Here is a 21,137-nt window from a genome sequence, read left to right on the forward strand (position 1 = left end):
CTCGCCCCCCAAAAAACAGAAAACAACAAGTGCTGGTGAGGGTGTGGAGCAAGTGTAATGGTTCCTCGAGAACCTGAATTACCGTATATGATGCAGCAGCTCCGCTTCTGGGTCTTTATCCAAAGGAGCTGAAAGCAGGTCTCAAAGAGACACCTGCACCCTCACGTTCACAGCAGCTAACACACGGAAGCAACTCGGCGCCCAGCACGGATGGGGGGATAAACAAACCATGGACTCCCCATGCCGTGGAATATCGTTCAGCCTCGAAAAGGAAGCAAATCCTGACGCGCGCTGTGACATGGATGGGCCTGCAGGACCCTGTGCTCAGTGGAATAAGCCAGACACAAAAGGACAGGTACCGTGGGACTCCACTCACACGAGGTCCCTACAGCTGTCACATACGCAGAGCCAGAAAGTAGATGGTGGCTGCCAGGCTCTGCGCCTGCGCCCCTCTTCCTGGCACCGCTGCTTGGCACCCGGGGACCTCGGTGCCCCCTTGCTTCGGTCTCTGGCCATCAGGTTCCACCCCTTCTTCAGAGGCCCCTCTGTCCTTCCTCTCTGGGGAAGGCGGCAGTGGCTTGGCAGGTCTGTGGTCGGGAGCCCAGAGGCTGCAGACAGGCAGACGGAAGGATGGATGGAAAGATGGGACTTTGCTGAGCCAAGCATCTCCCACCAAGTGTTGGCCTTGACTTCTAACCAGGGCCCTTCCCCGTATCCCTACAGGTCCCGACCCTCTCCTTATCCCCTCCAGGAGCCAGGCTCCCTGTGTGTGGTCCAGGGCCCCTCTGTGCGCAGCTCGTGGGGGCCTGCTCTGACCACGTGCTCCCGGCCGGGCCCCGCTCTCAGGGGCTGGGGGCTGGGCTGCTGCTGACACAGGCCCCCAGGGAGCTGCTTGTTCCCAGAGGGGGTGCCCTGCTCTGTCCCTCTCCTGGTGGTCTGCGCCCAGGGCCTGATTCTCTCCCTGGTGGATCCGTTGCTGTGCTCCCAGTACTGGCCCCCAGCGCCCGGGAGGCACACACCCCGAATTCGGGGCTCACGTGTGCTGGGGCCTCCCAGCAGTGCTGAGGAGGGAGGGGCGCCCAGAGAGTGGGGTGGGCTCGTGTCCGGATAGGGGGTCAGCATGCCTGGCACGGGCAAACCCGCCTCGGGTTCGGGGCTCGGCGGCTCCCCGGGGCTGTTTCTCCCCCATCCCTGCCCCCACCCGACACCTGAGCCGGGACGCCTCCTCCCAGTGCCCGGTCCCGGTGCGGTCCTGTCTGTCTGCATGTCTGGACTGGGAGCCCCCGGGTAGGTTCCCTGGCTGGTGAGGGGGCCCCGTGGCCTTGGGGTCCTGGAGGTCTGTCCTGCTGGTGGTACTGGGGGGCTGGGGGTGAGCACCCGGGGATGGCGGGAGACGGCCAGCAGCAGGCCTCAGGCAGCAGCCTGGGGGGAGGCGTGGCTGCCCCCGCCACCCCCCCTGCCGGCAGGTGGAGGCGCTGTCTGTCCCGGGCAACCTCCCCACAGGTCCCGGTGGAGCTGGGCCCAGCCGGCCGGAGACACTTTATTGATCTGGCTGCAGCCTGCTGGTCTCCGGCCCAGCCACGCAGGGCCCCCTGGGTTCCCAGCCGTCCCTGGGCACCAGAAGCCAGATTGTTCCAGAGCCCAGGGCCCCCAGAGGCCTCTGCTGTCTCTCGGCCGCTGCTACATCCTGGCCGAGTCCGCTTCTCAGAAAGGACAGGGCGAGGGCGTTGCTCCCACCCTCAGGCCGGGCGTTGTGCTGGGAAGGGGCCGCGGTGGTGGAAGGTGCAGGGCTGCTCTGGGCGCCCCCGACGGGCTGGGGGGACACAGACGGGCAGGAGGCACGGGGCGGGCCGTGAGCCCTTCGAGGGGCCTGCAGAGGCTTCCTGGAGAAGGGCCTGAAGGGAGCAGGGTGGCCAGACTGGAGTGGGTGCGGGCGTGTCTCGGAGGGAGGGAAGGGCCGGCCCCTGCAGGGGAGGGGTGCTGAGAAGCTGCCCCACCCTCCCCTCCCCCACGGAGGGGCAGATCCATGACGGATGCCAGGGCCACGGGAGGCGGACTCAGGCACAGAGACCTGTCCCCTGTCCACAGGGTCTGCTGCTTGTCCTGATACAGGACAGTGGAGAGTGGCTGGGGGTGCCTGACGGGTCCCCCCACGCTAGTGGGCAGCGCACGTGATGCTCGGCCGTTGCCAGGTGCCCAGGAACGACCTCGAGGTTGCCCGCCCCACTTCTCGGGAGTCTAGAGCCCAGGCCAGAGCAAATGCCCTATTCCCCTCTCCCCGAGTTTCACCCTCCCGACCAGGGTTCTCGAGACGTCCTCGGGAGCCAAGGAAACCCCTGGTCGCAGGGTCCCACGCAGGGTGGAGCCGGCAGGTGGAGAATTCCGTCCCTCTCTTCTGTGGTCCCTCACTGGGGTCTGCTGGACGCTCGGGGAACACCCATCCTCATTGCCTGGTTGCTCTGAGCAGTAAACACGATGATGACCCTGGGGCCTCCGCAGAGGGCCCCCTCCTGGCCCGCTGCTCTCGGCCTGTTGGGTCTTGGTCCCTGCAGACCTGCGGCCTTGGAGGACAAGTGGTGGTGAGCAGATCAAGGCCTCGGCGTGTCTCTGAAGTGACCGTCCGCTGACCGGCTCCCCTGTGTGCGCAGGTGTCCGTGTACACGGGAGGGCTGGCCGGGTGCCCCAGGAGGCAGGGTGGGCCTGTGCCAGGCTGTGCGGGCCGGGCGAGAGCTGCACTGTGGCCGTACAGCTCTGCAGGAACAAGGATGATTTTCTTGGAGGGCTTTTCGGGTCATAGGATGTCTGACAAAATCCAATCTCAACTTTGGCATGAATTTCCACGGTGTGTGTGTTACAGCTTTGCACATAATCCCCACTTTTGCTGTGGGGATCTCTCGAGGGTGGGGGAGCTCTGAGGGCAGGCTGGGAAGGGGCAGGCCTGGTCTGGGTTCTGGGTCCAGCCCGGGCCAGGGGCTGCCCTCTGGCCGTGGCTTCTCCGCACGTCGTCTCAGGCCCCGAGATGTTAGGACGCGGGGGTGAGGGGTCGGGAGTAGGGCTGCCCCTCCAGGCCTGTGGGGAGCGTCCAGCCCTGGGCTCCTGCATCCTCACCGGTAGCCATAGCCACGCCTCACGGCTCCGCAGCCCATCTGTTCTCACTCTCCAGGGCCCGTCTTCTGTCTTGCCTTCCTGGTTGGGGGCAGCTTTCTGTCTGTTTTAAGAAGAGCTCCGGCTTATGGAAGGACTGCCTTCCGCACCTGGAGTCTGAGCAGGACGCTGCTGCCCATGGTGGCCTGTCGGGAGGGGCCCTCTGCCCATGGGCGTGGGCGCCGACCCGAGTGCTGGGCCCTGACGGTGCTCAGTGCCGGGCGTCCCTCTCCTTGGATGGGAAGAAGGCTGGGCCAGGCGCACACGAAGGGCAGATAGTTTATCTTCAGGGGAAGTGTTCAGACATTGCCTTGCCTTTTCTCTTGGGATCCTGTGGTCACTGCACAAGAGCCAGCATTTGGCCTTCTCTGCTGCTTCACACAGGTGCTCCGGGAGCAGCGGCCCCCTCTTCTCCCTCCACCCCCTTTGCCCATGAGCCTGTGGCCTGTCCCCTCCCAGCCATTGGCAGGACCGATGGTGCAGCCGCCCGTGACAGTGTCAGGGCTCCTGTGTCTGGACAGCAAAGGGTCAGCGGGACGTGAGCCAGGGATGACTTGTTAGTCCCCCTGGAAACAGAGCCATCAGCCTGTTGACCGTGCTTCTGGAAGAGAGCTCCTTGACTTTTCCCTGGGGGTGGTGGTCTCCTGGGGAAGCCCTGAGGTTGGATGAGAAACATCCAGTCTGGGAACACGGCTGAAGACTCCCTGGGGGGGACAGAGCTCTGTCTGGGCTCCTGGGTTTAGCACTGAGACAGATGTCGAGGAAAGCGGCTCGTGACCACTGGGCTCAGGCCCGTGACCCTGACCCGAGCCAGGGCGCCGAGAGGACCTGGGGCGGCCCCCCCGAGGCCATGGGCAGGGCAGGGGGCTGGTGTTGGCGCCTCATCCCTTGTGAAATAGAATGAAAGCCTCCCTCCACTCATGCTGTCGGCTGGGTCAAGATGACCTATTTTCCTAGCAACGGCTGTGCTTCCGATGGCTAACTCTGCAAATAAAAGCCTTCCTTGAAGAATAAATATTCTCAAAACCCTTGTTTTACAATATTTATCCGCCCCAAGAGGAGTCTGTGCTGGTGCCCGTGGGGCGGGGCCCCGTGGTCTCCTTGTGGACCCCATGCAGACAAGTTTCCTTTGTGCAGGACTTAGGCTCCCGGCAGAGGCGTGTCGGGGTCAGAATTACCTTTTCCTTTTCCCTGCGTTATGACCCACGGGGTGTCGGACACAGGGGAGGGTGTGCTGCAGTGTCCCCCAGCGGCGTCGATCATGTTGGAGTCTTGGTGGACCGTTACTCGGTCCCCGGGGCCCCAGCCCCTCCCTGAGTCGCTGACAGCGGGGGTTGGGCTTTGCCTGGCAGTGGCTCTGACCCCTGTGCAGTGGCCGGGAAGCTGGGAGGAAAGTGGACGAGCACAGTGTCCCCCGACCCCTGTCTGCCCTGGGACCCCTGCCCCGTGCACACGCACACGTCTCCCTGTGTTCCTCGGGGCTCTGGCAGCCCAGCCCCCTCCTCTCATTGGTGAGATGCGCCCAGATTCAGTGTTGGGGGAACTTGACACGCTTTATCAGTGACGCCCGCAGACGTCTGTGTGACGGTGGTGTTTGCAGCGCCGCTCCCACTACATCCTCCTAATGACAGTATCGCTGTCGGCAAACCTGTCCACCACCGTTCTGACAGATCTTGGTCAGTGGGTTTCGTTTGTTCCCGCGTCCTTCGAAGGCCCGGACAAGAGCCGGAGGCGGGGCTGAAAGCATCGGCACTGGGCCAGGGGGGTGTGGGTGGGGGTGTGGGTGTGGGTGTGGGGGTGGGGGTGGGTGGGGTGGTGGGTGGGGTGGTGGGTGGGGGGGTGGAGGGGTAGGTGGGGGGCATTCGTGGGAGGTGCCAGTCCTCCCCGGAGTGCATCCAGAGCGCTGTGTGTGGCCAGAAGCAGGCGTGGGGTGGAAGAAGGGGCCCAGAGCCGCAGGGGGTCTCGGGTTCCACCTGGAGGGCTGTGGGGCGGGGTCTCGGGAGGGGGTGTGAGCCGCTGTGTGCAGTGGGCACCGCCAGGCGCTCCCTGCCCCAGCAGGTGGGCGGGGTTAGGCTGGGCGTGGGCATCAGGGTGGAGCAGTGGTCCTTGGGTCCCCTGAGCAGCCCCCAGTCACTGGAGGGCAGAGTGACCCTGGTTAGCCAGGTGGGCTTGCGGCTCACCTGGAGGGGTCCAGGCCGGCCACGCCTCCGGGCAGGGTCACTGGCATGTTCCTTGCTCGTGGCTTCTGGTCTGCTGCCATGTGCACCCTGCCCAGCCCGGGGCCTGCCCGGGGACCCGGCCTCACTGCTCTCGAGATGCCTGGCAGGCACGCCTGGGGTCCTGTCCCACCCGCGTCTTCCGCAAGCGGCTTCCCTGACCGCCCGCTGCACTGTCTGCCGTCTCGCGGCCGCCCTGCCGGTGTCTTAGGAAGTGGGGATACTTGTGTCAAAAACACAGGGCCGGCACCGTGGGCCGCCCAGCGCAGACCGCAGGCCGGGCTCCCCCCGCGGCCTGGCTCGGCGCCCTTAGCCTCCCGACGTCTCTTGGGAGGAGAGGAGCCATCCATTCAGCCGTTTAAGCTCCTCTACAGGGAGGGACATGGGAGTCCCTGTGCTTCTGACCTCTCAATGCAGCTGCGTTCCCATCTTTCCTGTCCTGAAAAAGTGAAAGTCTGGCATTTGTGCTTTTCTCTAAAAATGGTGGTTCCCTTGCTGAGCACCCTGCCAGCTCACGGGCCCGGGGCGCCCGTGCTCGGGGGTCTGCTCAGGCCGCTGCCCCGCAGGAAGGCGTAGCTTCTGCGCCCGGGCCGCTGGGCTGGACCTCCTGCCCCCAGGGCGCCGCAGGATGGCCCCCGCAGGCCCTCCGGTGGTCCCTGGGCTGGGCCTGGGACACAGCCCTCGTCCTCAGCTCGGTGTGGGAGCAGCCAGGGCTGCGCCGACCTCGGGCACGTGGGCGTGTGGGCCTCCTGTGCTTCCGACAAGGGAGAAGAAACCCAGGGGCCCCCAGGCGGCAACAGGCCGGGCCTTGGAGGAGACTGGGCGGGGGGTGGGGGGCAGTCCCTGGGCCCCAAGCCACCCAGCAGAGCCCGTCTCCCCACTGCACGGCAGCCACAGCCCCGTGCTCCCGATGCCCCATCCTCTCCCCGCTGCCCACGAGGGCCTCCTCAGACCCCGAGGTCACACGGGTGCCAGTGGCAGGGGCCAGTCCCAGGTTGGCACGGGGACACTGTCCCTACAAGGGCTGGGGTTGCCCCGCCATCCACCTCTCTGGCTGTGGGAGCTGGTGCTGGGGTTGCCTGGTCAGCCCGGCTGTGCTAGTGCAGGTTGACAAGTACGCGGCTTAGAGGCACCCCTGTGGTGTCCGCCAGCACGCGGCCCTGCCACTGCTCACGCGGGGCAGTGTCCTCCTGCCGTGCCGGTCCCGGCGCCTGTGTCACCTCTGGGTGCCAGGCTCCATCTCCAGACGGGAGGGGTGAGCCCCACTGGCGGGCGAAGACGCTCAGCTCCGGAGGAGGTGCCGTGCTGGGGTCTCGTGCTGGGCCCCCTCCTTCCTCACTTTCACCCCACCCCACAAGCACATGCACACACACACGTGCGCACATGCACACACACACACAGGCACACGCACATGCACACACACGCACACAGGCACCGCCAGAGACCGGCTTTCCTGTACCGTCTGCGGAGACGTCGGCAGTGGGGGCTGCGGGCAGCAGGGTCTCTGGGGCTTCTCTGACGGCCTGAGCAGCCCCAGCGTGCGAGGCAGTCACGGAGCGTAGTTAGGTTTTCCCTGGGGAGCGAGGCTGCACTGTAACAAGGTGGCGGAACGGACAAGGCTCTCTGACTGTGTTGGGTGCAGTGGGGAGCACAGAGCCGCACGGACAGAGGCCACGGTGCCTGAGTATCAGAGCGGCTTCGGGAGGGAACCTCTGAGCTGGGTGGGCGCTGGGGACAGGGAGGCGGGGGCAGCCTGGGGCGGCCTCTTCACGGACCGTGCCCCCCAGGTCTGTGCCCCATGGACCCGTGTGTCTCCAGCCTCCCACACCTGGTCACCACCCCAGACAGCTGGTGGGTCACAGACCTGGGGGCGCATGGACCTGGGGGCACAGACCTGGGCGAGACCTGGTGGGTAGAGACCTGGGGAGCATTGACCTGGGGGGTAGAGACCTGGGGGGCACAGACCGGGGGGCACAGACCTGGGCGAGACCTGGTGGGTAGAGACCTGGGGAGCATTGACCTGGGGGGCACAGACTGGGGACATAGACCTAGGGGCACAGACCTGGGGGTGCACTGACCTTGGGGGGCACAAACATGGGGGGTAGAGACCTGGGGGGCACATGGACCTGGGGGCACATGGACCTGGGGGGCACATGGACCTGGGGGCATAGATGTGGGGGGCACAGACCCGGGGGCACAGAGCTGGGGGGTAGAGACCTGGGGGGCACAGACCGGGGGGCACAGACCTGGGGGGTAGAGACCTTGGGGGCACAGACCGGGGGGCACAGACCCGGGGGCACAGACCTGGGGGTTTGAGACCTGGGGGGCACAGACCTGCGGGCACACAGGCCAGGCTGGCCCGGGCCTGGGTAGAGACCCGATCCCCCGAGCAGTATGAGGGGAAACCTGCGTGGACGTCGTGAACCCCCGTGGCGTGTTTGCAGAGAGCGCGTCAGGTTGGAAACAGAAGTGGGAGCCCCGGAAAGCTGTCCACGCCCCCTCCCCTCCGCGGGGCTTCACGCTGGCAGGCTGGTGCACGGCGGCGGGAGCGTCCTTCAGCAGGGCTGTGACAGTTAGAAGAGCTGCAGTTTCCTTGGGGTGGGGCTCGTTATCTGATTCTGTGAAGAAAGTCGGTAGAAATAAGGCGTCGAGTGGTTTCGCTCAGGCTGTGGACGGCCCCATTATCCATCCCGGGGCCCTTGCAGGCTCCCCTCAAGCTGGTCCAGAGATGCCCACAGGGCACAGCCCCCCGCCGAGACTCAGAGGGCGGGCCACTTATTTATGGGTCTTTGCGGGTTGGGGGCCGCTTTCACTGGGGGGCTGCGGGGTGCCTGGGGCTGAGCTGAGCTGCCCTGTCTGATCGTGTCCCATGTGTGGGCAGTGTGGCCTGGCCTCACCCCACAGTGAGTCCGGCAAGAGGGGCTGCACAGCCCCCAGGAGCCCCCCTCTGCCTCGGCTCGGGCCCGCCCTGCAGCGCCAGGCCCTGGGGGAGGTGGGCCGCTGAAGGGCTGCAGGGGCGCCCTGCAGTGTGGGGGGCTTCCCGCAGCGTAGGGGCACTCGGGGACTGCTCCAGCGGGGGGGCTCGTGGCAGGCACAGGGCCTTTCTGCCACCTCACCTGGCATCCCTCTGTTCTCTCTGCAGTGAACTTGGACCACTTCCAGATTCTCCGTGCCATTGGGAAGGGCAGCTTCGGCAAGGTAAGGCCAGCCGGCAGGGGGCCGAGGCTGGACAAGGGTGTGAGCGAGGCCGGCCCCAGCTGGGTCTATGGGTGGAGGGTGTGGGTGTGCTTCCGGCCGAGCAGGCCGGTGATGCTGGGGCTGCGGGGTGGACTGCCGGCCGCACTCACCGCTGCTGGGGTTTCTTAGCCCAGGTCTTTGGGGGTCTAGTAGCTCGGCCAGGAGCTGAGGGTGCAGATGGCGCGGCCCCCGGGCTCTTCCAGGGCCGAGACCCTGACACCCTCACTCTCCGTACCAAGGCCCATGTTGCAGCAGAACAGCTTTCCTCAGGGACAGAGCCGGCTCGAGGTCTGAGAGGGAAGCGTTTCACACAGAAGCCGCTCCTGGTTTAGCTGATGCCTGGTGTCTGGAGCGACAGCGACGCTCGGACACCATTGCTGCGGCTGGAGCCCAGAGGCCAGGCTTCGCCTGTGCCCGTTCCTCCAGGTCAGGCAGGGGCAGGACCCAGGGTGGGCGGCCACGCTGCACTTCTCCAGAGAGACCCCCGGAGCCCATTCTCCACTTTGCTTCGGTTTCTCTTGGCCAGATCTGACTTCCTGCTTGTCGCCTTGTCCTGCCTAGAGATGGGGGGTAATTACAACTCAAAGAGGCTTAAGGAGCGCTCTGCAAAGGTTAAAATTAGCTCCCGGGACTCTGCCTTGCCAGGCCTGTTGCAGTGAATCCCTTCTGAATGGACAGTTTCTTTTCAGCTCAGAGGGCTTGACAGATGAGGCCTTTGCGCCCCCATGCCCCACACAGCTGTCTGGACGCCGTCTCTGTGAGCCCTGTACGCGTTTTAAAGGGATTGCTGTGCTGCCAGCTCAGGCTACCAGGGTATTTGAATGCTGTTAATTATCTCCATTTCATTGTATCACAGCGAGTGCTGCCTTAGGTTACCAGGCCTGGGGTAATTATAGCCAGAGCAGATTAGCCCCTTTGCACAAATCCATTGAAATGCTGTGTGCATTAGGGAGAGAGCACTTTTAACGCCTCTCGGAGTCAGGAGGTGACTGATGGACCTGGGCCTTTTGTTGATTGTGCAAAGATGGTCGATCCAAAGATGAGGTCCTTGGTCGGTGAGCTTGTCAGACGCTGGTGGCGCCTGAGACAGTCTCCGCCACCTGGCTTCTCCCACGGGAGCACCGGCGTGTGGGAGGCGAGGGGGGCAGGCAGGGTGGGGCTTAGGGGAAGGTGCCCCCCCCGGGGGGGAGGACACCAGCCGAGACTGGGTTTGGGAAGGATGGCTTATACAGGGAGACGTGGGTGTCATACAGATGACTGGAACATGGGCCGGGGAGGGAAGCTCTTGGGGCGAAGACTGACTGGGGTGGGCAGTGCATTGCCCTGTCCCCACCCCCATCGCCCCCCAGGCTGGGCCCCCTGCACCCCTGCGAGGGGCTTGTCCTCCCTTCAGGTGCGCAGCTGGGCAGCCCGCCCGCTCTGCAGTGTCTGCAGGACCCCAGGATTCTGGCTCCTCCGACCGTTCTCGGCTCTGAAAATCTAGCTGGCCACAGGGTCCCAGGAATGGGGCTCTCAGAGTGGGGTGACAGGAGGAAGTGTGGGGTACTTCCAGGGTTGTATCTTCAGACGCAGGTTACAGTGTAATTGGAGGGCTGCTTCCTGCTCCCTAGTTAGGCCTCCAGGGGTCTCTGGGCCACGGTTGCCGGTGCCAGGTGCAGTTATGTGTCTGGAATGTGGGCTCTGGTCCTTCCGCTGCTCTCGGTGGCTTGGCGGGGACCCCATGAGGAGAGAGAGTGAGGAGCTGAACCAGCTCCAGCGTGCACGGCGGGGCCACGTGCACACCCGCGTGCGCACCTGTTTACACGTGGCCTTATTTCAGAGCGTGTGCGCTGGCTCCACCATGCCCGGACGCCCAGTGAAGACCGGCTTTACGAACTGCTGGGGAAGCCCCCTCGGCCAAGTGGGTGTGAATGTTCAGCGCCCCCCGCCCCCCATGCACAGAGGCACAGTGGTCGGTGTGTGTGACGTGACCCGTCTGCCCCCAGCAAGGTGGCTCCACCCTTCAGGGCAGTGGCTCCGGGAATGGATTACCCAGATTGGTTGCATGTGGGCCTTGGACACAAGACTGGATGTTGTGTTTGGTTTGTTTCCAGTTTTTTACGGTGGTAAATTACACAGCACTTGGAAGGTACCATCTGAACCATGTTTAACTGCACAGCTCAGTGGCATTAAGAACATCCCCACTGTCGTGCAGCCGTCACCCCGCCGTCTCCAACCTGTGAAATGAAATCCTGCACCCAGCTAACACCCCCCAGCCCCTCCCAAGTTCCCAGTTCTTGGAGAAATCGTATCCCAGCGTAGAGAGCTTTGTTCTCCAAGGCAGAGCGGAAGCTGGTGGTGGTCCGGCCCAGCAGCCATGAGTGGGGAGAACACAGCCCCCACTAGCCTGGGGGTGGACTGGGCTCTGTCCGCCAGCCTTTGGGGACGTCATGGCCAGCTGACCCCGCGAGGAGGCTGGGACCATCCTCAGAGCAGAGGCCAGGCCGGAGTGATACTACTGACAGGACACTTCCCGCCGCCCCCGTGCCCGTGCCCACACGGCGCTGGCAGCTGCGAGGCTTCCCCCGGCCATGTCTGTGCAGATGTGAGCCCCCGGCGGCGGGCCTCCTTGGGGGAGGGGCAGGTGTAGTGGGACTGTGGACCTCCACCGCGATGCTCGTGGCAGCCCTCGGCCAGGCGTTGTGTGTCGTACCCGGAATCTCAGACTGCAGGTGACACACGCTTAATTCAAGAGAGCGGAAAGGGGTGACAGATAAGAGCTAATGTCAGCAGGGTGGGGAAGGCCCCCGAGGCAGCTGAGCTGGGCTGGGCTCCTGCCAGGGCTCATGGTCTCTGCCCACCCGGGCCCTCTCTCTCCGGCTCAGCTCTGGATGACCTCTGAGCTCCACGGCCAGAGAGACGAGGGCTGCTGTCCTCCCGCCCTGGCCTGAGATGGCCCGGGGCAGCCCTCTGATTGGCTGGTGTGACCACGTGCTCCTGCCCTGCCCCACTCACTGTAGTCGGGGCGCGGGCTATAGGGCTCCACAGCGATCCGTTACAAGCAGTACAAGCAGAAGGTGGGCAGGGGCCCCGGGGCGCTGCAGTCCCTGGAGCTGGGCAGTCCCTACCTTGACCTCACTGCCCCTGCCTGCACAGAGCATTTGCTGGCATAGCTGAGTCTTTTCCCAGCAGAAGCAGCGGCTGGCGGGGGTCGAAGACCGGGTTCATTCACAGGGGTGCGTGGAGTGGGGAGCCCAGCGGGTGGGGCTCCGGGCTCAGACCTTTGCCTTTGGGGGCCCTTCCCAGCCAGCCTCTCCTCCTCCCCTTTCCCTTCCTCCCCAGCTCCGACCCCGCTCCCTGCCCCCTTCTCTACTTCCCTCCCTGCCCCAGGCCCGAGGCTGCCCTGGGGAACCCCAGACCAGCTCCTGGGTCAGTGTTGGGGGCACCAGCCCTGTGGACCAAGCTATAGGTCCCAGACCGCCACCTCTGCCGCCTCCAGCGCACAGCCCGCCTACCCGCTGGGGCTGGCCTGTGGGGTCCTGCCTGCCTCTGCCCCAGGTTCCGGGTCTGGCTCATTAAGAACCAAACTCCCAGAGGCCTGTTCCTCTGCAATTGCTCATGGCTTAGTCTCTGCTCAGTTCATGAACACCAGGGCGGCTCCAGCCACAGGACTGAAGGGTCCCGTGGTCGGGGGGGCCCTCATAAGCATCCTGTGCTGGGACGTCTCCTGCCCCACCCCAAGGCAGGCCCTCCTTGTGCCCTAGAAACTTCCTTGAAAGGAGCCCACCCTCAGGGTGAGGCAGGGCTGCCCTGCATTGTTACATCCACACAGGCCGCCCTCAAGTTTCTTTCTCCCACACACGCCCCTGCCCCCTCCTGCCAGCTGTGGGTCCGCCGGGGTTGAGGCCCTACCCGCCCCGTTCACAGCCCCTGCTTCCCTTCAATCCTGGGCTCTGAGAAGCCCCCAGCCCTGGGCCCTGAGCTGACACGGACACGGCTCTCATGGAGCTCAGCGGCCCCTCGGCGTGCAGTGAGTGCCCAGCGGGGCCTGGAGCAGAGTCCTGGGCTTCCCCGGGGCCACGTGGGGACTGTGCACGGGCAGCGGGCCCCCCTGGGCGGAGGGCAGGGCCACCTCCCCGCCCCTGACTCCTCCAGCTGTGGCCTCACCGCCTGCCCTGGGGCCCAACCTGTGGGCTGTGGCACCCTTGCTTTGACCTTTCCTGGGGCCACCCTGGGGTGTGCGTCCCCCTCCTGGGCACCTGTCTCCCCGGCTGCGGCCCAGGTGAGCCTGGCGTGTGGCTGCCCTCTGGGCCCCTCGGCTCGGGGCTGCCCTGCCCTCCACGTGCATGGCCACGGGTCCCTGGCGCCCGGGACTTATGGGGCCCCTGCTGGGGAGGGGGCCTGGGGAGCAAGGCTCTGCCTCCTTGTCTGGGGCCCTCAAAGGAACTGGAAGGTCCCAGGCAGTCCTTCCGGCTCCCCCGGCCTCCAGCTGCCCAGCCCGGGGCCTGTACTCAGCGGCTCCTGGGAATGAGGGTGCTTTTCAGGTGTGATGGGCACGAGCTCCCGCCTCAGCTGGGGTCTCCCGAAGTTCTGTCCAGCTGGACGACGTGGCTGCAGTTTATTCCAAGGCAGATCGTTTCGGTGGAATAATTAAGACTTGGAGAAGATCGGCCTATATTTTGTGGGTGTTGGTGATGGCCTAGCCCTCAAACGCCACCATCCACCCCCCCCGTGTGTGTGCATGTGTGTGTGTGTGTGTGTGTGTGTGTGAGAGCGCGCGCGCGCGCGCGCGCGCGCGCAGTGGGGCCTCCCCGCCAGCACTGCCAGCCAGGTTTGATTTGCACAGGAAATTGAATTCCAGCTCCACGCTGCACTGTCACAGGATTACTGCAGGACCTGTCGATGGGCGTTTGCTCCGAGCCCCTGACCCTCCTGGTCAGTGGTGTTTGCAGCCCAGTGCAGGGGCGCAGCCCCCGGGGCCCCTCTGGGACAGGCTCTGTTGAGGGGGCGCACGTGTGCACAGGGTGGCGGCAACTTCCGGGACCACGCTGACCCCTGGGGCTGGGCCCCGGTCTGCTGTGGAAGTGGGCAGTGTCACTTGGCCCTTCTCTGGCCACACGGCTCCTCCCGAAAGGCTGGACTCTCCCTAGGGCTCTGGTTACCTGAGGACACGGAAGGTGTGTTTCTACTTTTAGAGGGAACGCCTGTGGCTTCCCCACCTTTTTCCCGGCGGTGGGGCGGTGGGCTAGAGGTGAGAATCAAATGTCCCGTCTCTCCAGATGGAACTTGCCCGGGAGCTGCTCTGATGACACCTGTGCTTCATCGCTGCCCGCCCACCCTCCCCATCTCTTCCCCCTCCCTCCTTCCTTTCCTGCCAGCCTGGCCTCCCTCCTCCTCTGGCCCCCAGGCCCCGTGCGTCCTCCCTGGGTTCTCGGGAGGCATCGCGTCTGCCCGCGCCCACCTGGAACATTGTCTCACACTGGCCTTTGTTTACAACGATCATTACTACTTTTACACTCAGAACAAAGAAAATATTCTGTTTGGGGAAAGAACTTCACTCCCTCTGGAATTTACCATTTTTCAGTTGGCGAGCTCAGCTGCTCTGTCCATCCGTCCATCTGTCTGTCCTCAGGGGGAACTGCTGCCTGTCCTTGGCTCTCTGCGGCCTCTGCCCTGACTCAGGGACTCCGTTCCGTTCTAACCCCCGAAAGCCTTCAGAGCGTCACAGCGCCCGGCCCATGATCCTCCAGAATGTCAGCTGCTCTCGTGTATTTATTTTTCCGATTGAGCTTTCAAATACATTCCGTCAAGATCAAAAATAAACTCATTGAAATTTGAGTAGGAATTGCATTTCAAGATGAAATGGGAGGGAAGTGGTTATCTTCCCCCCGGGATCCTTCACATTTGGTCGTGTTTAGTATATATTGTTCTTACGGTTCTTTTAGTTCTTCTAGTTCTTCTAGTTGTTTTATGTTCAGCTGTTATGTATTATCTTCTGTGTTACTGTGAATATGTTTTATTTTCCAGCTTTATTTCCAGTGTACTGGGAACGGTGGCTTCTGTGCCCCGGCCCGCTGCACCCCCTCCACCCCCACTGCCCTCTGCCTGCCCTCAGCTGCTGAGGAGGTGGGTGGTTCCGGGTGTGGGCGGAGGGTGGTGGCCTGGCTTTGCCAGCTGTGGCTCATCCCTGCCAGGAATAGCGAGGCCCCTCCTGCCTTAGCCAGGGGCGTTGGGGGCTAAATGTGCCCCCATGATGCTGTCTGTGGGGCAGGGGTGGGTCCCCACTCTCGACTGGGGTCTGCAGAGCCCCCAACAGTGGGCAGCCAGCCAGACCGGGCAGCATCAGGAAGCGAGTGTCGAGGCATCTGATGGGCACAGCCCTGCCGGAGGAAAGGCTGGCTCCTGGGAGTGGGGGCGGGGCATCCCTTGGCGAGTCCCAGAGGCCCTGGCCCTGGATGCAGAGCTCTGCACAGTGGGCGGGACTCGGCGTATGAGCGGGGGCGTCCAGGGCTCCGTCCTGCATTCCAGCCCCTCTGGCTCCCGGGGCCTTTTCTCGACTCTGGGTGGGGTCCTGCCCTCACTGGCCAGGCCTCCTCTCACCCACTGCTCTACATACCCCACACCCACGGTGCCCCTTTTTCCTCTCTCTGCATCTGCACAAAGGCTGGGCTGGAACTGACACAGGGGCTGCTTCTGGGGTGCCTGCCCCAGTCAATGTTGGGGTAGGAGGGCCTGGCCACCCTCTGCCCTCCCCCAGCCCAGGCCTGTCAGGAGGCCGTGGGTTCCGAGTCAGGACACTCGCTGTGAAATAGGGCAGGGATGGGGGCTATTCTCCAGCTGTGAGGCCCAGGGACCCTTTTCTGGTCACCTGGGCCCAACCTGGGGGTGAGATGCTCATCCCCGGCCCCTTGCTCCTGCAGAAGGAGGGCTGGTTGGGTGATTATTTGGGGAGGGAAGGAAGGCACCAACCTCAGGGGATGAAGTGGCCAGAGCCCAGGCCCATGGCTTTGTGTTTCTCCAGTTTGTGGGGAAAGAAGTAAGATGATCCCAGCCATCCGAGGAGTCTCCTGCCCCCCGGACCCTCGGGTGGACCTGGAGGATGGGGTGGGTGGGAGAGCAAGAGAGTGGTTGCAGGGGGGACAAGTACCGTCCTGGGGGCCCCCGGCCTTGCCTCTTTTCCCGGACCCTGTTCTCAGGGCACCCCAGTGACGCCACCTTGCCCAGCCTCCCCCCGCTGCCATCTGAGTGAGAAGCCTTTGCTTGCAATTGCTATGGCAACACCTCGGCGGGTGGCAAGTGATGAGCCCTCCCGAGTGCTGCTGTGACATCTTGCTGAGTTAACCCAGGAGGAGCTGCCTGGGGTTCCGTGCATCCCTTATGGTGGAAACGCCGTGAGGAGAGGGCAGCTGTGGCCGAGGGTGTGGAGGTGTCGGGTTCTGGGACTCGAACCTGGCTGTCCACAGCCTCCACCGGGGCTGCTGGAGACAGCTTTGCCTGCAGCCCGTCCTCGGCCCTGTGATCCTGGTGTTTACGCTGGCGGCGAGGGCTGTGCTCTGGCCCTTGCCATCACCGTCCAGCTCCCTGACCAGGCTCGAAGCCCCTTCTCCTGAGATGTCCAGGCACCGATCTGGGCTCTGGATCTCAGAAGCCTGTGCCTGCGTGCTGTGCCCCGGACGTTCGGCCCAGCCTCCGTGTTCCCATCACACCCTCGACTGCGACCACACAGGTGGTCTCGGGGGGCCGTGGGCAGCATCGTTGAAGGCAAGCCGGCCTGCCGCCCGCCCTCTCTGCCCACCCCTGCCCACTGCCCACTCAGGGCAGGGCCAGTCCATGGCTGCAGCCCAAGCAGATGTCATGGATTTGTCTCCATTGTCAGAGAGCCCCGCCCCCAGACCTTCGAGCAATGGTGTTTCTTGACTCCATTAGTTGGGACATACGTTGGCTTGATATTAACTTTTTTAAAAAAATTAGAGTAAAATACACATAACATAAAATTTACCACTTTTAAGCATACAATTCAGTGTCATTAGGTACATTCACACTGGTGTACAGCCATCATCACCTCGGGAACTTTCTCATCGTCCCAAACAGAAACTCTGTCCCCATTAAACACTAACTCCCTACCCGCTCCCTGAGCCCCTGGTAACCTCCAATCTACTTTCTATCTCTATGAATCCAGCTAATCTATGTATCGTGTGTAAGTGGAATCCCACATTGTCACTGGCCTAACTCATTTAGCTTGATGTCCTCCAGGTTCGTCCATGTTGTAGCCTGTGTCGGAATCTCCTTCCTTTAGAGGCCGAATAGCATTCCATCACGTGGACGGGCACACTTTGCTTCTCTGCTCATCCACTGATGGATTGGATTCCTTCCACCTTTTGGCGAGTGTGAATCGGGCTGCTGTGAACCCGGGTGTACGAACACCTGTTTGGGTCCCTGCTTTTAATTCTCCTGGGTGCGTACCCAGCGGTGGATTGCTTGATCAAATGGTGCCTTGTGGTATTTTAATAGTAGAGCTTTAGCTGTGATTGTGAGGGGGGGTGGGGTGGCGCCCTCAGGTGGGATGGGGTCTCCGCCGAGGCTCAGATGCAGGCACCGGGTCTGGAGAATGTTTCCTGGACTGAGCTGACAACCTGTCCCCGTGGGACCAAAGGCCCAGGTCAGCCTGCCTGAGAGCCCAGGGGGGCGGAGGCCTGGGTGTGCAATTAACGTTATGTTTTTACTTTGCTCTCATTTCTTAGAGATTACCTTTTATGTTAAATTTAATGATTATGTAAGATACTTGCATGATGTCAGGTTAAAATCTGTAAGACAAAGTATAGCCTCCACTGCTGTTCCTTCTGTCCTGTTTCCGCCTTCCTCCTACAAATATCCCTTTGTTTTTCTAACATGTTTATTGGAGTATAATTGCTTTACAATGGTGTGTTAGTTTCTGCTTTATAACAAAGTGAATCAGCTATACACATACATATATCCCCATATCTCCTCCCTCTGCGTCTCCCTCCCTCCCTGAATATCCCTTTTGGAAAAGCTTGGTTTCTGTTTCCATTGGTTTCTTTTCACTATATCCGCATGGCCTGCTTCTTAAGTGCCCGGTCGCCTGCTGTTCACACGCTCTCTACGCTTTGCTTCTGACTTGACGGTGTTTCTGGAAGGCATGCTCTCGTTCAGAACCACCCCGCTCCCTGCCCTTTGCAGCCGCACAGCCTGCCACGGGGTGGGCATGCTGACGAGCTCCCATGGCTGCAGCAACACAAACGTGCCACCTGACAGTCGTGGAGTCAGAAGTCTGAGACCGGTCAGCCCTGGGCTGGAGTTGCAGTGGGGCAGGGCGGGGCCCTCCTGCAGGTTCGGGGGAGCACCCGTGTCCCGCCTTTTCCAGCTTCCAGAGGCGCCACGTTCCTGGGCTTGTGGCCCTGCCTTCCTGAGAGCTCCGCTCCTTTGTCACCTCTTCTCTGACCTCCCCCCTGCCACCTCCTCTGTCCCTTCGAAGGGCCCGGTGGTTACTCTGGGCCCACCTGGACCATGCAGAGCAACCCCTACATCTCACCCTCCTTCACATACCCCCATCGGCAGGGTCCCCTTAGCCACATGAGGTGGCACGTCCGCAGCGTCCAGGGGTTGGGACATGGGCACGTAGGGGCCCGTTGTCCTTCTACCGCATGTGCTCCTGGTGAGTGTCAGGCTGCTTCCTAGCTTTGCGGCCACAGGCGGGGCCGCGGGTATCAGGCCTCACGCGTGACCCGGCGCGTCTTCCGGTTGGTTCCTAGAAGCGGGCTGTGTGGGATGCAGGATCGATGCACGTGTGATGCCGCCAGACACGCCAGCCATCCGTGGGGCTCACGCGCCCCTGGGCCCCTGCCCAGGGCTGCTGCCAGGGCTGGGCCTCCACCAGCCCGACAGGTGAGAAATGGCATCTCACATTTCTTTTATGACAGGCAAGGTTGAGCATCTTTTTAAAATGTTCGAAGACCATTTTCACATCCTTTGTCCCTTTTTCTTCTGGGCTGATGGTCTTTTTAATTTTTAAAGCCTCATTATATTAGTGATCTTAATCTTTTATTTCTCAGTGAGTTGCAGATATTTTCCCCGTTTATTATTTGTCTTCACCTTTGTTTCTGTGGGTTTTTCCTTGTGTGTAGTCGTGTTTGTTGGTCTTCTTCCTTGTTGCTTTCAGGTTTGGGACCACAGGGATGCGTCCCCCCTTCTAGCTGTAGAGGACCCCATCCTGTTTCCTTCAGCATGTCTGTGTTTCCCTAATCATGTTAAACCTCTTACGCATTTGGAATTTATTCTGCCTTGTAAAGTGTCACGAATGGATCACGTCACATCTTTTCTTATGTAGCTGTTCGGTTATCCCAACGCCATTTTTCATAAAAAGTCTATTTTGTCCATAAATTTGAGACGCCACCTTTGTTATGTACTAAGTATCCTTTGTTATGTACTAAGTATCCTTACACCGTTGGGTCTATTTCTGGATTTTCCCTCCCGCCCCTTGGCCTGCCTGCCTGTTCCGCTGTAGGACCGCACGTTATCACGGAAGGTGTATATAACGTGTTCTGACACCTGATCAGGGCTCACGTCCCTGCCTGGCTGTTCTTTTAAAGTTTTCTTCTTGGCTATTTTTACTTGATTGTCTTTCCCTATGAATTATGTGACCAACTTGTCAGCTCCAGGAAAAAAAATCTGCCAAACGTGTAAACAGCGTTCAATAAAAATGAAAATTAACCCCCGCCATTCGTCCCCAACTATTCCAGGCCTTGGAGGCGCTGCTGCGGCCAGTGGCATGTCACACGGAAAGCCCGGGGCTGCCCTGGTGCCCTGGGATCTACAGACTTTATTCCTTTTCATGCTTAGATCTAATTCCATTTCTTCTTAGTCTGTCTTAAGTCGATTATGGGAGGACGCAGCTCAGAAGCCGAGACCAGTTCCATTTGAGGAAATGGTTTCATGTGACCGATGCTCTCAGCCTTGGAGGCTGCTCATAAAATGCCAGAGGCTTTCTGGCCCTTCGCTGCTCTGTGTGAGCTGCGGCCGGGGTCCCTCTGCACCAAACCCCAGCGCTTTAAACGGCCTCTGATTGGAGCCTCTCCCGTCGGGGGCTCTGCGGAGCCCGCAGGGGCCGGGCCCACTCGGCCTCTTCCAGCTGGGCCGCTGGGGGCCTAAAGCCCTTTTCGGCTGCCCCTCCAGAGAGCGTTCGGGTGCCACTGACTCTAAGGGGAAGCCCAGCACCGGCTCAAACAAACGTGAATGTGCCCGGCGGCCGTGGGCCTCCGGGGGCCGGTCTGGGCCGCTGGGGCCGCGCTGGCGCCCCCTGGCCTGGGTGGGACAGGGTGGTGAAGGAGCTCAGGGTGTGCGCTGGACTGGGGCCACCTGGACAGGGAGGCGGGAGGGTGCCTGGGGGAGGCCAGTGGGAGCCGGGCGGGCCAGTGCCCACAGGCGTGGTCACGGACACTGGCAGGAAGCAGGATGTTCTCACGGCCGTGACAAAGCACCACAACGGGGCGGCCTCAGACAACAGAGGTGTGTCCTCCCGTGGTCTGGAATGGAGGTGGCCGCGGGCTGGCCCCTCCTGGGGCTGGAGGGGAGGCCGGGTTTCCACTCTCCTCCCCTAGGGTTTTCAGCTGGACCTGAGAATTAAAGTGACGTAAGGCAGAGGAACGGGAGAAAAGCGTACAGTTAATGTAAGTTCACATTCAAAAGCATACACATTGTTTAACGTAAGTTTTGGATGACGCTGGAGCCCTCGTAAGGAAATGAAGACCCAGAGGAGGCAAAACCTCAATGTTTCTGTGCTGTGGGTCGGACAAAGCGGCGACGTGGAAAGGTAACTAGAGTCCGTGGGAGGCCGAAGGAGGAGAAAACATGCTTCAGCAAGGCCTGCTTGCACAGAATTCTCCTGGCCTGGACTGAGGATAAGATCGTCCACGTGGGGTGATTCCCTGGTTGCAGAGGGAAAGGGGCGTGCAGGAGCCCATTGCCCTGCTGCTCTGTGAGGGTCGTTGGCTGGAGGCGATTGTGGCCAGAGTGCACCTTTCAGGGCGTGTCCCACCGCCCTGACTCCCCCCAACACCCCCTTCGGGAAGAGTCACAGCTGTGAACTGCTGCATGTCTCAGTGAACCAGTTTCTCAGTCCTGAGAACAGGTCAGTTTAGTTAAGCAGTCGTGTCTCATTTTAGGAGGCGGCGTTGGAGGGCCTTCGCGCCGAAGTGAGGCCTTTGCGTGGTCTGAGCGATCAGCATTTAATGGGAGGTACTTCTGTGGAAACAAAGGAAAAGCCAACTGTCCAGCCGGGCCTGAGTCCAGAGGGTGGTCAGCGCGGGCACTTCCAGGAGGGTGGTCTCTGTGCCTCCCTGGAATGGGGGGGGGGCAAGGGCAGCTGGTGGCAGTTCCGTTGCTTTTCCTGGGCTGCAGTTGGGACGTGGCCATGGCGTTGGGTGAGCTCTGAGCAGCCCCCAGGCAGCACCAGGGGGATGGTCCACGTGTGACCTGTGTGATTTCTCTGAAGTTTATACTAAGTCGTCAAGCTTCAGCTTGTAGGGGAAGTTTTCATTTCTCGTG

General features: G+C 62.0%; 1 protein-coding gene across 1 annotated transcript in view; it reads left to right on the forward strand.

Annotated features, from left to right (window-relative positions):
* The window catches only part of STK32C (serine/threonine kinase 32C), an 83,814-nt gene that overhangs the window by 36,966 nt on the left and 25,711 nt on the right, over window positions 1–21,137 (forward strand). The window contains exon 2 of the mRNA XM_060286821.1: window positions 8,503–8,558. Within this exon, the coding sequence (XP_060142804.1) occupies window positions 8,503–8,558 (56 nt within the window). The remainder of the gene's footprint in view (window positions 1–8,502; window positions 8,559–21,137) is intronic.

This window comes from Globicephala melas, chromosome 16 (assembly GCF_963455315.2).
Source record: "Globicephala melas chromosome 16, mGloMel1.2, whole genome shotgun sequence".
Lineage (NCBI taxonomy): Eukaryota > Metazoa > Chordata > Mammalia > Artiodactyla > Delphinidae > Globicephala > Globicephala melas.